At 38.5% G+C, this 18521-nt stretch overlaps 1 protein-coding gene across 13 annotated transcripts in view; it reads left to right on the top strand.

Annotated features, from left to right (window-relative positions):
• The window catches only part of LOC127438663 (dedicator of cytokinesis protein 3-like), a 260066-nt gene that overhangs the window by 137225 nt on the left and 104320 nt on the right, over positions 1–18521 (top strand). The window contains exon 1 of one of the 13 annotated variants that reach the window (XM_051694392.1): positions 4144–4244. The exons of the other annotated variants lie outside the window; for them this stretch is intronic. Within the exon in view, the coding sequence (XP_051550352.1) occupies positions 4158–4244 (87 nt within the window). The 5' untranslated portion in view covers positions 4144–4157. Of the gene's footprint in view, positions 1–4143; positions 4245–18521 lie in introns of those variants that run through there. 13 annotated transcript variants of the gene reach the window in all.

Genomic DNA, 18521 nt, shown 5'->3' with positions numbered 1-18521 from the left:
CAAAACCACTGCCCCTAGTGGCTGAAGCTGAAAGTGTTGTTGAGGTGAAATGTCCACAGACTGGCGCCAAAAGCAAGTTGTATTTTTGGTTGTAAATGACGTAGTAGAGTCAACAGTAATGCATAGTTCATCAACCCTAATCCCTAGCCCCAACCCCAACTGTAACCCTAACCACCAGCTTAGTCAAAATGTAATCTTAGAGGAGAAATGCAACCTTTGAATCACGCTCATTATTGTTTGTGAATGTAATTACTTCCTGCTTTCTGGGGACCAGAACCATTGTCTTAGTGTGCACCATCTCAGAAGCACCATGGGAAGAGGTAAACAAATTAAAATTAATGCAAAAATGGGGATGGCACTTTTTTAGTAGTTCTGCAGAATGGGGTTGAGTAACGTTACATGCTATAAAAAGTAACAGTGTGTGACTTTTGTTTTAGGAGCAACACAATAATATAGCATCCTACTTTTTAAAGGACACTTCCCCAATGTTGCCGATTACACAAGAAAGTTGCTGTGTACAAAAAGTGGAAATTTCCGCATTTTAGTTTCAGCATCAGTGCCACAGACTGACTGGTCCTCCATAGCAATATGGCCGCACAGATGCCTCGTTCAGCTACTGTGGCTTCTTGCGGCTCTCTTGCTGTTTCCAAGGACTCACACAATTTGTAATACCCATTCAAGTGTGAGAATATCGTGCTTACAATCTGACAAAGCATCAGTGGATTCCATTAACGAACAACCATGCACCTGGACAGACCTTCTCTTTAGATTGTGAGCTGTGATTTGATTTGTTGTTTTAGTGCTATGGTAACATGCATAATCAGCTTTACTGTAAGAAGCAGGTCTTAGTTTTGTTAATACACTGACAGCTTGCCATGACACTACATTGCCCACTATTCTCAGTGGAATCAGAATGCTCATGAGAAAGTTTTGTGTCTATCTTTTGTGATCACATTAGTTTCATCAGTGGTGTTTGCTATGAAAAACATTACTATTATTTGTGCTCATACCTACATAAGTATTAAAATTGGACTCACAACTTGTCCACCAGGGACATGCATGATACCTCAAATTGTGTTGATACTTGAACATATGCGTGCTATTACTTTTTGAATGATTTGACTTAAACTTTTCATCCGATGATGATAAAACAGGCAAGAAAATAACGTCTTGGAGAACCCCAATACTTCGTTTTGACTGCATTGACTGCATATATATATATATATATATATATATATATATATAGTGCATTCAGAAAGTATTCAGACCCCTTAATTTTCTTTTTTCACATTTTGTCATTGTTGCCTTATGTTAAAATGCTATAAATTATTTTATTTATTTTCACATCAATCTACACTCCATACCCTATAATGACAAAGCAAAAAACAGATTTATGATAACTTTTAAAATTTATCAAAAAGAAAAAAAACTGAAATATCACATTGACATAAGTATTCAGACCCTTATCTCAGTACTTAGTTGAAGCACCTTTGGCAGGGATTATAGCCTCAAGTCTTTTTGGGTATGATGCGACAAGCTTTGCACATCTGGATTTGGGGATTTTCTGCCATTCTTCTCTGCAGATCCTCTCATGCTTTGTCATGCTGGGTGGGGACCGTCAGTGGACAGCCATTTTCAGGTCTCTCCAGGCTCTGGCTGGGCCACTCAAAGTCATTCACAGAGTTGTCCCTAAGCCACTCTTGCTTTGTCTTGGCTGTATGCTTATGGTCATTGTCCTGTTGGAAGGTGAACCTTCGGCCCAGTCTGAGTTCCTGAGTGCTCTGGACCAGGTTTTCATCAAGGATATCTCTGTATTTTGCTGTGTTCAGCTTTCCTTCAACCCTGACCAGTTCCCCAGTCCCTACTCTTGAAAAACACCCCAGAGCATGATGCTACCACTCCGTGCTTCACCGTTGGGATGGTATTGCACAGGTGATGAGCGGTGCCTGGTTTCCTCCAGACATGACGCTTGGAATTGAGACCATACAGTTCAATCTTCGTTTCATCAGACCAGAGAATCTTGTTTCTCACAGTCTGAGAGTCCTTTTGGTGCTTTTTTGCAAATTACAAATGGGCTTTCATGTGTCTTGCACTGAGGAGAGGCTTCCGTATGGCCACTCTTGCCATAAAGCCCAGATCGCTTGAGTGTTGCAATGATGGTTGTCCTTCTGCAAATTTCTCCCATCTCCACACATGATCTCTGGAACTCAACCAGAGTGACCATCGGGTTCTTGGTCACCTCTCTTACCTTCTCACATGATTGCTCAGTTTGTCTGGGAGGCCAGCTCTAGGAAGAGTCCTAGTTGTTCCAAACTTCTTCCATTTAAGAATTATGGAGGCCACTGTACTCTTGGGAACCTTCAAAGCAGCCAACATTTTTCTGTAGCCTTCCCCAGATCTGTGCCTCGACACAATCCTGTCTTTGAGCTCTGCAGGCAGTTCCTTTGACCTCATGGCTTGGTTTTTGCTCTGATGTGCATTTACAGCTGTGAGACCTTATATAGACAGGCGTGTGCCTTTCCAAATCACGTCCTATCAATTGAATTTGCCTCAGGTGGACTCCAATCAAAGTGTAGAAACGTCTCAAAGATGATCCAGAGAAATGGGATGCACCTGAGCTAAATTTCAAGTGTCATAGTAAAGGGTCTGAATACTTATGTCAATGTGATATTTCAGTTTTTTATTTTTAACAAATTTGCAATATATATATATATATATATATATATATATATATATATATATATATATATATCATACATACATACATACATACATGCAAGCAAAACAAATGCTGATTATAAATATAGTTGAATTTAATTCAGCACTGTGGAGTCTTTTACACAATATTTATGTTATCTTAGCAACATGCTAATTTCAAATTTTATTGGAGTCATTTCTGAGTCCCTTAAAGGCAAGTTGGGTCACTCTTCAGCCACGTTTGTTATATCACCAGGAAACTGTTTTCTATACTAGTACAGCTCCTATCTACTTGAATGGGTAAAGACCGAAATCTCCAAGATGGATGGTCAAGATTATGTGCAAATAACCTGCTTCAACTCAGCAATAAAATCTGACAACAATCGTGTCATAAACTGTGCTTCTGTTGTGCAGGTCCCACTAAAAACACTATTTTTCAGGCTTGTCCAGCTAATGCATGTGCACATTTTTTATGAAAACTGACAGGTGATGGCAAAAAGGTGATTGACTCTTGTCAGGCTGTAAGGCAGGACTTCCATTCCTACAGCTGCCATATTCAGTGTTAAGATTATTTTTATTTTACTTACACCAGTGACTCGTCTCATCCTTATCGTTAGCTTAGCAACATGAAAACATCTTGAGGTTTACCTGAGAAGCACTATGTGTGTGGTGCGCAGAGCTGGTACTTATAGAGCATTCCAAATCAGTTACTCATGAAGTTCAGTCAGTTATGTTCAGAAGGCAGCTGTCTAGGCATTAAACATAGAGGCAGCTCACTATGTTTTGGCACAGAGCCATAGAGACTAAGTGGACTCGGTTGACCCAGAATTCACCCAGAACACCTTATCAAACACCTAGCAACGCTCTGGGAACCAACCAATGTCACTCTGCATTTCCTCTGAAAAATCTAGTTTTTGGATTCTGGATTTTAGCATGATGTTGTTGTTGCATTGGGACGAAGTAATGTTCCTCTATGGAATATCGCTCATCTCTGGCTGTCAGCAGAAATCCGAGTATAAGGGAGGCTCAGTGCAGCTCAGGAAACTGGTAGCAGTTTCCTCCAATTGCAAGCATCCTTGGCATCCCTATGCGTTTCTTCGGAGACGGCGAGGGAGGGAGGATGTTTGTGTGTGGGCTGCTGAGAGCTTCATGCAGTGTTAGTTAGGTAACTACAATACGAGAGAGAGAGAGAGAGAGAGAGAGAGAGAAAAGCAAGACTTTAGGAGAGAGGAGAGGGAAAATGAGTGTATGCAGTAGTCTGAAATAGATTTGTGTTAAAATAAAGAGAGGGAGAGAGAGGCTATGCATTTATGCTGCACGGTACACCAGTGCTGCTTGGGAAAGCGCGCGCTCCTGGTTGACGTGGGTGGCAACTTGTATGCGAGAGAGACACAACATGCGTGTTAGCGAGAGAGGGAGACCAGTTGCAGAAGATGAAGGATCGAGGTATTTGACAGCCTATGGTTTGCGTTCATGTCAGGTTGGCGACATGTGTTAAGAGTCGCTTGTGTGGGGAATATGGAGAGCATCCATCTCAATCTGTAGCGGTGAGTAGCCGCAATTCTTACCCTTTAAAAATGATGATTTGAGATAATACAGCTTGCTCATATCATGTTGATGCCCGTCGCAAAGCATGCTGGTCTGTAGATAATGGGTTTGTAGTTTGTTTTTGTTTTTCAGTTGCTTTATGGGCATCAGGTTGTACCAGGGTGCGACATTAGAGTGGACTAACGTCAGCACGTGATGCTATCAGAGGGGTGCTGTGGCAACAACTGCACATGCGACAACGCATTGGCCTTTTGTTGTTTGTTGAAGTATTTTTTTTTTTTCTTGTTTTTTATCCTGTTTCGTTTCACTTTCATGAGAAAAAAGATATTTTCTCAGGAAACACATTTCACAATATGAATTTGTAGTTTTCACTAAAACTCTTTAAGCTAAGCAGTTGTGATTTAAGTTTTAAAAAACTTGTAAAGCTTATTTTCTTATTTATTTATTTATTTATTTTAAGTGGCCATGCTTATCTTTTCTTTTTAAAGGTAAAGTTCACCCAAAAATTCTGTCATCATACACTCACTTTTTTTCCCTGGAACACAAAACGTGAATTTTTCGAAGAACATCCTGGCCACTATTTTCCATATAGCCTAATGAAAACAAATGTGGAACAGGGGCTGTCAAGGTCCAAAATGACAAGAAAGCACCATAAAAGTATAATTAAAGCATCATGCTTTTGAAAAAGGATTATGAAAAAGAGTAGGCAGGATGGTCTTTGAAAAATTCCCTTTGTGGCCAATAGCCATACAGTCATACGGGTAAAACAACATGAGGCTGCATAAATTATTAATTAAAAATTTTGGGTGAACATTTTCTTTAAGTGCTGTCAGACATTTATTCCTTTAGCAGACGCTTTTATCCAATGCACTAACAGTTGCACAGGTAAGCAGTTCCTTCTCATATTTCTAAGATGCCATTAAGTAGAAGATAGAGTATCACTTTAAAGTGTTTGTAGAAAACTGGAGGTGGAAAGACTTGTGTTCACTATTGCTTCAGATTCCTGCTTTGGCTGAGTCTCTTCACAGCAGTGATCTCTGTAGCATTTGTGGCGGGATGAGCAAGAGACAGACACAGTGGGTGTGGCGTCAAGCCTGCGAGAGGTATTTATTAGAAATAATAATAAACATAAAATGTTCATAAATGGAAAAATAGTGTCAGAGGGGGTAAGTGTCCAAAATAAAGGGGGAATCTGGCATCCTTGCCGTGAAACAGGGCTCCGTAAAGGTCGGGGGATGTGTCAAGGAATGGCTCAGTCTTGAACGGGGTCAATGGCCGCACGTGCTCCCCTCCTAGGTCCGTGGTGCATGGGGCGACAGCATCCTTGGCGGCCTGTCTTCCCAGGCCCGCAGCAGGTGAGAGGGGAAGGCGGCCCGGCCTCTAGCCTGTCAGCCACAACGCATGCTATCCTCCCCGGTGATGCACCTTATTCACGCCAGGGGTCCGAGGAGCGGGTCCAGCGACGCATCTAACTTGGCTGAACGTGGGCGTGCGAGAATGCCAGTGTGTGCACACATGGAGAATTGAAGCCGGCTTCTGGAGAAGAGGCACGCTCTACGTTTATTTGGCAGCGGTGACAAGGCTAAACACACGTCAGCACTGCCCAAACGAGGCTTATTAATTATGCGTCTCTTCTCTCTCCTGCCCACTCCCATCATGAGCCTGGCTGAAGGATGGCCCTCAGAGGCAGGGTGACTTGAGGGAGGGGCGGGTTGTTCAGCCACACCAGTTCTGATTCATTTTAGCGATTCATTCGGAGAGTTCATTCATTCCAACCTATTTAAAGACTAAACTAACTGATTCTTTTGAAAAATCAGTCAAAACTGTTCCCAGAAGTCCCTATGTGGCATTTTATGTTTGCTTTTATCATAATATTGCTGTTTATCACTGCTTTCCATTAGGGTATCAACAGAAATGGCATTTGAAAACTCAACCAATCACACAAAATCACACAAGATTGGTCAGGCGGGCTTCTTAGTCCCTATGTGGCATTTTATGTTTTGTATTTATTGTAAAATTGCTGTTTGTCACTATCATTACATATATATTGTGTCAAACGCTGTGTTGTTTATTTTTGTAACACTATGGTTAACAACCTTTATTACATGTCTCTCTGGAATACTAGATTCTGAATGGTCAATTGCACCATCTAGTGGTCTTATATTTCTCAGTAACAACCGCACATTCACGTATCAGACCGCTCATCCGGGTATTGCGAGCCATCGTTCCTGCTTTCGGATCACTGTGCGATCTCTACAAGTAAGCTAATAAAATAATTTCAACTCAAATCAATGTTTCATGTGCATTTATTTATTTATTTATTTTTTGGTAAAAAGGTTGAATAATAACATGCATAATGAGTAGTTAGATGGTCATTTGCACAGAATAAACAGCAACAGATCGGCAATGCAAACCAGTGGATTTCAGCTGTTCATTTATTTATTTCTTCACACATAAATGATCATTTTAACGCAAATCAATGTTTTATGTTCATGCATTTATTTATTTGGTTAGTAGCTGAGTAATAAGTGGGATAAAGGTCAGTCTGCTGGATGTTATCACAAAATAAACTCCTTCAGGTTGATACAAGAGTCCTACGCTTTGCGTCAGGGTCATGATCACCCTGTCGGTTTGCGATAACAACCGGCTGTCTATACATTATCGCTTACATATTGTTCCCAACGTTTTTAATAATTACTTAAGCAATTCAGGATTGCTAACAGTGTTGCTTCAATCTCACAGTTTGAGATCGAGTGATTTACAAATGTTTCCACTTTTTGGTTCAACCGAATCATTAAAAAGAATCGGTTCAACAAAAAGATTTTTCACGAATCAGACATCACTAGATCTGTCATTATCATCGCAATATGTAATGATCAACTAGACTAGATCTGTTCACTCAGCCACTTCACAAAACTGATCTGTCTAGCATTCAGAAGTCCAATTCAGTTCAGTAAATTGGTTCATTTGGATGGTTAGTTTTAATGAACCTGTTCAAAGACCCAATTCACAGATTCTTTTGAGCTATCACTCAAGTGATCTTGCCAATGCATTTTCTGTTTCATTTGTATTGTAAATTTGCAAATTATTACTGTTGTCCATTAATTATATAGATTATGTCAAAGCTGTTATTTATCGTTCCAACATTATTGATAACAACACCATTGTTCCCAAACATTAATAATAATGTTGATTATTTAAAGCGTTAAATTCATTATTCCTATCCTTAATGGTTAAGAATAGTTTCGATCGCACAGTTTTACTCCAAAACAAATGTATTCCTTTCTGTCAAGTGAATTCAAATGCTTTGTGCTTTTTGGTTTGAGTCAATCATTTATTCATTCATCATGAAACCAAAATTTACCCTATTTACTTTCTACTCTACTATTTACTTATCTCAAATGTACCCTATTCCTGGTCTTATTGTGCACAATTCACATTATTTCAAAGAACTGTCTTTGTATTATTTAATTTAAAAAATCATAACTTGCTCTGATTCTGAAACAACTTTCTTTTTCGTCTGATGTCACCAAGCCTTCTTATTTTTTAAACCCTCCCCTCCAATCAGCTGGCTCCAGTCAGGTATAGAGGGCCCAATTTTCACAATCCAATCCAATTCCAATTGATAAAATTAAGACCTTGTTAAAAAGTGTGGCATCTATACTGACTAAGGTCAATTTGGGCCATTTAAAATGAACCGAGCCGCATAACTTTGTTGGAGATCTATGATTTCTTTGTCCAAAATGGCCACAATATTGTCCATCTCTTCCATATGCTCTGTCACTTCCACTGCTATTCATTTACCCAGAACATAACACGCACACACAATGACTGGACAGTCATGCTAGGCAACTGCGAGGATAGTGCAATTGTGTGCCCTAAGCAAAGGTCATACCAGGCTACGAGAGGTTTGAGGATAGTGTGCTAGCGAGTGAACGCACATACACACTGTCTGTCGCTCTCACACCCACTGCAGGAGTGCCAAGTACCTATTACCTTCACAACATGCTCTCACATATGGTATTTTAGAGGTATTTAAGAACATTTTACTGTAGATGTACTTTGCTTGGCTTAGTGATACGGCACATTCAGTAAACAGCTGTGCCACTTTTACGCACTGCGTTTTAGCAAAATTTTAATCACTAACCACATGCAACTCAGTTACCAGGGGTGCTAGATTGTGGTAGTTCAGAGTGCTAACTTATTACAAGCTAAGAATGTAAGTCTATTACTTGTTTAATTTTTAAGGATGTCCGTACAAATTCTCCGTACAGCTAGACAGAGAGGGTTTTTGTGTCATTTTAAAATACTGGAATAAAAGTACGTCAAATTTTAACAGATACTACAGATATTGCACAAAGCACCCAAGCCAATAAAGATGAGTGAGAAACAAGTTCAGATGCACAGATATCAAAATTCCAACCAATATTTTATAAGCTGATAATTATTTTTATATTACGACCCATAACCGATAAATAGCTGATGATATAATTATATGTGTATGTTTGTCAAAAAAAAAAAAAAGAAAATTAAAGCACACTTAAAGAACCTTATAATGGTCTTAAAGGGTTAAATATTTGCCATAATATTTTGCTATCTCTTTAAGTTAGTGTTAGATGATGGCAAAAGTAATCCTGAATTAAAATAGGCAAAGGCTGTAATTAACTGCCCGATAATAGGCAATAACTATTGAATATCGTTCAATACCGATAGGTGAAAAAACAAAGAAACAAAAACAATTCCACATATCAACCGATAACCGATATGGTGCAGATATATTGTGCATCACTAGTAACAAGTGAGTAAAAGTTTGGAATATAACATAGTTTTGAATAGCAATACACTAAACATACAATCAAAATTGTATCATATTGCGACCAAGATACTGGTACAGTATTGGATCGCCAGGTCACTTCTGAGTCAGTGTCATCAAACCACCCATCTCAAATAATGGGGTTTCACAGAGCTTCTAGTTCTCAAATGCACTTCTTAGGCCCATTGTTCTTTCTAAACAGCTCCTGGACTGATTTATAATCACCTAAAAGTGCCAAAGCTTTGCAAGCAGGCTCCTACCCTTGAGGATTGCTTATAAAAAGGATTCTCAAAATTTCAACCTTCAAGTTAATGGTGCATTTCAGCCTCTGATGTGGCGGCTTTCTCATGAGTGGCTTATCAAATAAATCATTCAGTCAATCTATACTGACGTTTAACTGAATAAAGCTGTATTTCATGTGAGTTGGTTCATTTTTCATTTGGCCCATGAGATTGCATTAATATTGGAGTGTTACTCGCAGGGGGGCCTGACTCTCAGAACGGGGTGCTTCAATTCCTTACATGAACCATCATCCTCAGTAGACAATTCTTCTAGGTTTGAAATGAAATACTAGCATACTAATTACTTAATACTGAGCAGTTTTAATTGTATACTGCCTACTTCAGCACTATGCAATGATATGCGTAAAATGCTACATTCTACTCAGATAACTGCATCATGTTGCATGAGTGCCACCAGTTATCATCTTGGAAATACAAATGGTTATTTTACATTCGAGACGCTTAAAAAAACAGTTGGGCGCAGCATGACAGTTAAAGACATCAGTCTAGCGCAAGTTTACATAGAAAAAACAATGGAAAAAGAGTGCAGAGAGAATGTTCCGTGTGAACGGCCTTTATAACCATCAGAATAGACCAGCCTGACTTTAGGCTAGTCTAACCTTTTAGACTATAGAGCGCAACAGTGCTCGCCCACTTTTTCAGCCGCCTGGGTTCCGAAGTATTTTCCTCATTCATTTCTTCCATAGACATTTTTGAAAAAATCCTCCATTAAAGAGTTATAATCCATGAACCAAACTAACCAGCTCCGAGGTGAAGTGCAACATTACAGACTTTGTTTTAAGGCAAAATTATTTGAAAATCTGACAAAAAGGTACAAGTCTGTATACTTACCGTCTTTCATGAGGGCATGGACATCAATCCCATGAAGCATTGCGAATGATATCATTGAATATAAAACTTTTTGTTGTTGATTGTGAATATAGAAACAATATACTTTATGTTTATTTCAAAACATCCGATAGACACAGATATACAGTATAAGTAGCTTGAGAGTTTAGGGAAATCGACTGGTTTGTGTCATTCACAGTGCATCATGGGAGTGGGCAGTTGCTTCTGGTCAATTTTGTGGGTTTCGTTGACCGCGGTTCTCTGATTGGTGGATCTTTCTCTGCTGTACCATGGGCAATTTAGTTGTTTACCATGAATTCCGCTATCAAAAAGATAAAAACAGATTTTTAAACAATGAAGTTGAAATAACGCAGACGGGTGGCTTCAGTGGAAGCATATACCATTAATGAACAACCTTGTAGCTCACAGTAGGTCTGTCTTTAAAGGTTTATAAGTTATTGTTGAAAATCAATTTGTCTTTGGGATAAATGAATGGGATTTTTACTTCTGGTACCAGACTGTTGCACTCTATTTAGGTGGGAATATTTGCAAAAAATAAATAAACACTGTTGGCTTTTGAGGGCAACTTGTGCTAATTTTGCTAGCATAACCTATATATATATAGATGTATATATACAGTTATCAGCTGTTATCTTTTTTATGAGAAATCCTGAACATCAAACATGTGGTAAGATAACAGATCTGTAGGGCGAGAGGATTAGGCTAGTGCAGGTGAGTGCTAGCGTTAGCACTAGTACCAAAGGAGCAGTAGACTGTACAGTGTGTGGGAGGAAAGGTGTGAGTCACACTTTATGACTGACTGAAGAGAGTCAAATGGAGGATAAAGTGTCTTGATTAAAGCTGATTTTTTCTATGGCTTTCCATATTCAAACTTTATGTTGTGTAAAATATTTTTGTTTCAGATGCTGGTCTCAAGCATGAGTCGCTGGTGTGCATAACATGCTTCTAATATATATATATATATATATATATATATATATATATATATATATAAAACAGAAAATGTTATATTTGACTGGGACATGAGATAAACTGCCAATCTGACCATTATTCATGGTATACCATGAATAATGGTCAGATTGGCAGTTTATCTCATGTCCCAGTCAAATATAACATTTTCTGTTCAGCGTTGTTCCTGATACATTTCCTCTAGAGCAGGGCCCTGTTGTTAATTTTTTTAAATGAATGTTTCCATTATCTAAAGTTAGAATGTTCTCTGTATCATTAACAGCATTACCTGAGAGAGAATTTGTTTTATATGGAAGAAAAACTGACCTTATAAATTACTACATTCAGGCATGAAACTTTGTACGGTGCAAGCCTATAGGTTCTTTGAACTTGTTATATGCCAGCCAGTGAGCTCGCTCACATGTGATGTGTCAAGCCATTCAGCTCACATGGGGAAGCTGATAGGTCGTTTTACGTGTAAACAGGTAGCCTTCAACTTCCTTACTCTCTCTTTGTCTATTGTTTAAATTTGCTCAGTTTGCAAGTAAGCCGGTTTCAATGCAGTGCACTGCAAGAGATTTCTCTGAAACCCTCCTCCTCCCAAGCTCCACTTGTTTAGATCTGCTACGTGGGGATTGTATTTGTTATAATTGTGCAGCAGCATGTCATACATGCCTGATGCAGCATATCTTGTGTTTTTCTAACTATGTAGCAGCAGTAGCAGATCAAGTCCACCAAGACCAATGTCCTATCAATGTCAAACCCATATTTACATGCAAGATCTTTCTGAGAACTGAACTGAAATATATACAAATGAATTGCAATAGAATCAAATTGGAATAGAGTCGAAACTTTTGATTCTGAATCAAATCAATCTGGAAATCCATATCGGTACCCAGCCCTAATTTATATCGCTTTCTCTTTATTAGTCCACAGTGGTTGGGTGGGCCATGTTACTGAACACCGAATAGATGTCATTAACATGTAAATGTGGCCAGTTATGTGTTAAAACTGATGTGTGTAATTATTTTTTTAGTTTATTTTTTACGTTAACTATACTTTCTCATATATAATCAGAATATGCAGATGCTATCGTAGGTCGATATCACCGAAAACTGTAAACACAGTGATGCTTTCAAAACATAAGGCTACTCTGTTTGTTGGACCATCCCAACTGCCCAACACAGCAACATTGGCACAACCAATGGTGTGATTTTGTGGTGGGACCATCTGTTTGACCAATGGCTGATCAAGGAAGTATTTGGAAAAGTATTCTGCACTAGACACACTTCAGCTTTAATGTATTAACTTTTCAGATGTCAGCAAGCCAACAATTTCGTAACCATACATGTTAACAATACAAAGCTTAGTTTCAATAGATCTTTTTCGACTGGCGGCTGGGGGGAGGGGGACCTACAGTATGTTTACATAGTATGTTAAAATCTTTTGTTTCAAAAGGTCATGTGACATTTTCATCATGACCCCGTCAGATAAAAGCTCATGGCAGCTGGTTTCTTGCGTGTCAATATACACTGTATATGGCTGTAAACTCCCACTCAAGTCATCAAGTGCAATGTACCTTTTCTCTGACATGTAAATATCAGCCTCCACTGAGGAATAGGCCTCAAATAGCATCAAAGCATTTCTTATTAAAGCTTGTTTTATTTAGCAGTTTAAATGAGCCATTATAGTTGCTAGCTCTCTAGAGATCAGAAAACTATCACATTTGATCACTTGTTCTATGACTTTTGCTGCCCAAGATTGTACTGGATGTTGAGGCTTGTTCTCTTTTGGGTGTAGTTTCATGTTAGTCCAGACTGGTTTATGTTGGTTTAGCAGGTGGACTAGCATAACCTTGCTGTTTACCAGGGAAACTTAAATGTAAAAGCTGTTTTAATGTTTACTTAATGATAGTTATTGAGGTTTGTTACAACATTTCTACCGAATGTACTGAGAGAAGATGTGGTTGAATTGGCTGAGAGCTGGACATGGTGAGATATGATTTTGACACTTGTATTGTAGCTAAGTTGGGTGTTTTTTATTTAAAGCCTGTGAGTCATGCAGTTGTGGAAAGTGTGATAAATACATGCTCTTCACACGGCTCAGCGCAACACATGCTGTAGCTCCACTTCCCACACACACACAGACACAAACGTACACACACTCTTATGTTCTTCAGCTGTATTCCCTACAGGACAGACCGCAAATGTTGATTTGCATGTGAGCATCCATATATAAAACTTTATTAAATAATTAAAAAAACTGCCCTGTTAAATTATGCCTTGAATAAAAGGTGGTTCCATGTTACAGTGATTAGGGATATGGGATGCTTTAATTAAGTGCGATTAATTATCTAAAAAAATTATGTGTAAAAGAAATGATCACAATTAATCATGCCCCCTGACATGTGAGTAAATTCCATAATAGAAGTACTGATTTTTCTACCATTCGAGTGATTCAAACTTGAAGCACATCTGTTTTTATGAGCTGCATCAATAGGTGGAAGCACGCATCAACAAACCACACAAGCAGCACAGAAACAGAATTATACAGTAACCTCTCACTTAGGAGGAAGCACAACAGAATACAGGAATTGTGAGATGCGATTTTTTTATTTTTTATTTTTTTTTGGATTGTTTTCCCCTTTTTCACCCAATTTGGAATGCCCTTTTAAGTCCTCGTGGTCGCGTAGTGATTCGCCTCAATCCGGGTGGAGGAGGACGAATCCTAGTTGCCTCCGCATCTGAGACCATCAACCCGCGCATCTTATCACGTGGCTTGTTGAGCGCATTGCCACGGAGACATAGCGCGTGTGGAGGCTTCACGCCATCCACCGCGGCATCTGCGCCCAACTCACCACGCGCCCCACCAAGAACGAACCACATTATAGTGACCACGAGGAGGTTACCCCATGTGACTCTACCCTCCCTAGCAACCGGGCCAATTTGGTTGATTAGGAGACCTGACTGGAGTCAGTGAGATGCGATTTTTAAATTTTCCACTACTTTAACTTGACACAACGTCCTAAAATTTCAATCCTTATTATAAATGTATTATAGGCCCTACATATTATATTTATAAATGTATTTGAATTATGCATTATAGATGAATTATTGGTATTCTTGGGCCTTTCTCAGCAAATAATGATGTATGTGATCAATTGCGATTAATTCGAGTAATTAATATATATATATATATATATTGTTCTTACAATATGGTATTAATATTTCATCCTTGTTTCAATATATTGTAATCTGTTTATTTCAATCCTATATATAGTATACATGGTTTTCAAATGTGCTTCAAAGTACTGAGTATGCACTGATATACATATGCCACTTCCTACTAATACCTTTTGTTTGAAATTGCATTGATTTTACACCTCATATCCACACTAGAACACAGTGGTTTTCCTCTACTGAAAACGGAGCATTTCGAAAACACTCTCCATAACAGCATATGTCGGAAAACAATGAGGTTTGGAAACTAAAAACGGATTAGTGTGAATGTGGCCTTTGCATGAGGCGAGGCTCTGCCCGTGGGGGTGTGGAGGAGGCTCTCCATCAGAGCTATTATTTCACTTAAAGCCCCAAGAGTGAGACAGGTCTCTCGACAGCCAACTTAACTTAACAATACTAATTAGATTATACTGCAGAGGCTGGCGAATTGCTTTTTGATTGGGGTAAACGGATTTCAGTGTGTCTGCATGAATGGAGATAGAGAGCGGTAGATAGAGCTGGAGGGGAGATGACCTTACTCTGTGTACTAAAATCCACTTTCTTAAGCCAAGATCCCGAAATATCTCACGTGGAAGCCACAGGGAATGTTAACCATAAAAGACTAGCCAGGAATAAGTATGACACCATTTCAAGCATGTCATTTTGATCTAACCTAACAAATTCTGATGTCTTCATGTATGAAATCTGTGGTGCCCAGAAAAGTGTGGAATGCTTATTTATTCAATTTCACTCCAGTTTGCAGATCTAGTCGAATGGAATTGCTTAAATCATCTATATTCAGTCAAAAATTATAAAGTGTAAGCCAGTGCTGACATGAGTCTATGGGCCGTAGATTACTTGAGTAGATTACATATGATTTCCCAGGGTTGTCCGCCATTCAGAATTTAATTCCATAATCGAGGAAGCAAACAGGTTGCAAAATTATAATCCGAATTTGAATTTAAGGAAGAAGAATTAAATTAATTTAATGGGTTCAATACAAGTTAAGCTCAATCGACAGCATTTGTGTCATAATGTTAATTACCAAGAAAAAAAAAAAAAACGTTACAGTAAAGCACTGACATTTGAAGTGAATGGGGCCAGTCCATAAACACTAAAATACACCGTTTCAAAAGTATGGCCACAAGATGTAACATTTTACATGTTAACATGATTTTAGTGTGAAAAAAAAAATAGCTTACTAACCTTGTCTGTGTAAAGTTATATCCAATATTACAACTTAATTGTCATGACGACCTAACACTGTAAACTGTGTGATTTAGTAAATGTCGTAATGTTGGTAAATCCTCTATCATATCACATTGAATTATGTTAACATGGATAATGTTTACGTCCTGTGTCTATACTTTTTAAACAGTGTGTATTTTAACTTTTATTGACTGGCCCCATTCATTTTCATTCTCAGTGCCTTTCTTTAACCAAGTCAAAAAAAATTTTTTTGGTAGAAATCACCAGTATGCCACAAATGCTGTTAATTGAGCTTTTATTGAACCGTGAACATTCTTTTTTTAATAATGTAAGGACATTTCAATTGCTGGAAGTGTAGGTTTTTTTATTTTTTCCCCATTTTGGAATGCCCAATTCCCACTACTTAATAGGTCTTCATGGTGGCGAGTCAGTCCGGGTGGTGGAGGACAAGTCTCAGTTCCCTCCGTTTCTGAGACAGTCAATCCGCACATCTTATCACGTGGCTCGCTGTGCATGACACCGTGGAGACTCACAGCATGTGGAGGCTCATGCTACTCCCCGCGATCCACGCACAACTTACCACGCGCCTCATTGAGAGCGAGAACCACTAATCGCGACCACGAGGAGGATAACCCATGTGGCTCTACCTTCCTTAGCAACCGGGCCAATTTGGTTGCTTAGGAGACCTGGCTGGAGTCACTCAGCACGCCCTGGATTTGAACTCACAACTCCAGGGGTGGTAGTCAGTGTCAATACTCGCTGAGCTACCCAGGCCCCCAGAAGTGTAGTTTTTATTAATAATGCATTTCTTTTTTCAGTATGAATTACACTTTTAATATATGTTTTATTGATTTAATTATGACAATTTTTTATGACTGAATTTACTTGCAGTAAGGAAGCCTGAATAATTTTTTATTATTATTATTATTATTATTATTATTATTTTCATGTATTATTTTTTTTATAATCTATCACACTGAATTAACATCAGTAGAATCAGCAGCCCCAGATTCCCTGCAAAAACAGACTCAACATTCACAATGTTTTTAATTGAATCACAAATCTGTTCAGGGGTTTAAATGTCATTGAATCGAATCACAAATCTTCTCAGAGGTTTAAATGTCATTGGAAAGACTATGCTGGTCCACCAGCTAGACAAGCCCTAAACAAACACCAACAATCCTAAAACAGCTTGGGCAATTATGGAAATGTGGTGGTCTGAAAATCTGCTGGTCTTTTCAGAAGGTTTAGTCACAGTTCCCACCAAAATCCTCAGTTTTCTCTTCATCGCTCTGCTCGTGCCAACATTATGTCAATCTCAGTGTCTTCACCCATAGGGTTCTCCAGTATTCAGGAAGTGGACTTGGTGTGCTGGTGTGCAGCAAGCCATGGGAATTCTTCTCCAAGAAACTCCCCCATTGAGACAGAGACAAGCAGGAAATGAATCACGCTTGACTGGTGGTGACTGTCAGGGAGGAGTAATTATTGATGCCACCATAAGTAGCAGGCAGCCATTACTCTCCAGAGTATGGACAACCAAGAGAGAGATGGATGCAGCATTTGGTCTGTTTTTTATACTGGAATGTCCAAACCCCAGCTGATTTCTCCATTATCACACTGTTGAAAGAAATATTGACAGATACATCATGCTGCATACAAACAGTAATTTATCATAGCAGTTACGGGTTGGTATCCAGGGACATATTCTTGTCTGTTAATGTACACCCCAGAGCAACCATCTTTGTTTTTAAGACAGCATCAAACTCAAATTTTGAGATGCTTTTTGATGGAAAGCACTGGAGACTCTACACATGGCCGGCACAGCATGTCGGTGCAACGAACGCACAGATCTGTCTACTGCATGTCTCCCTGAGGGCCGATGAGAGAGTCACCATCATCCATCACACACAAACTTAGTAAGGAAGCCTGGTGGTTTGGGGCATGTGTTCCGAAAATTCTTTGTGGATGGCCCACTTTAAATACAAAATAAAATAAATAAAAGTAGAGCTCCATTGTTGCCTTGTATACTATCATTCCGCCATGACTTGAATATGTGTATATATATATATATATATATATATATATATATATATATATATATATATATATTGTTTTGTTTTTTTAATGGCACCATGGTCATACCAATTTGTTGGACATATACCATGGTAATTGCATTGCTATCTTTGAAGTATCTTTGGGTACCATGTTAATAACATAGCAGATGAAAATGACAATCATTCAGTACCATTATGTTTATCATAGGATCATGGTATTACCATCTGATGCCATTATTTTACCACAGGACCACCGCAACACCTATTATGTAAGGGAAAGCAATTAGAAAAGTTTGTATTTAGCATTTGATTTGTTTGGTTACTGAGAATGATAACTTGTGGACATTGAGATTTTATCCATAGTAGCTTAATGTAGGATAAATAAGCTTGTTTGGAAGTGTTGAGCTAGCCTAGCCTTTGTTGATTCAGACTGTATGCAATTGTAAAGTGCACTAGAGAGTCTAGAAACTCAGATTATGTCAAATACTTTGTGGTCTGTGTTTTTTTTTTTTTTTTACATTTTAAGTCTGATTTAATGAACATCAAGTTGAATTGGCCTTGACATCACTAAAGTGATGACTGCAATTTCAGGTGCTGAATCAAAGCTAATGTGATTATGCTAATGTTATTATTATATTTTTTTTTTTTACCTTTACTTTCAAAGGTTTTTCATAAACGTGTATGTGCATAAAAAGGGGGTTTGATCAGGGTTTGTATTTTAAGCTAGCCACAGGCTTGGTTTGGAATTAATTTGATTTTCGCTGTTGACTAGCATATTTAGTATAAAACAGTACAGGGGTACCACATTTTCAAATGGTAGCAAAAGGAATGCTAGACAACTCTAGAGTTTAGTAGACTTAGAGACTCTAGTAAACTTTTTAAA

The sequence above is a fragment of the Myxocyprinus asiaticus genome, chromosome 50 (assembly GCF_019703515.2).
Source record: "Myxocyprinus asiaticus isolate MX2 ecotype Aquarium Trade chromosome 50, UBuf_Myxa_2, whole genome shotgun sequence".
NCBI lineage: Eukaryota > Metazoa > Chordata > Actinopteri > Cypriniformes > Catostomidae > Myxocyprinus > Myxocyprinus asiaticus.
Note: the sequence above shows the minus strand (reverse complement) of the source record. Positions and strands in the feature narration are given on the sequence as shown.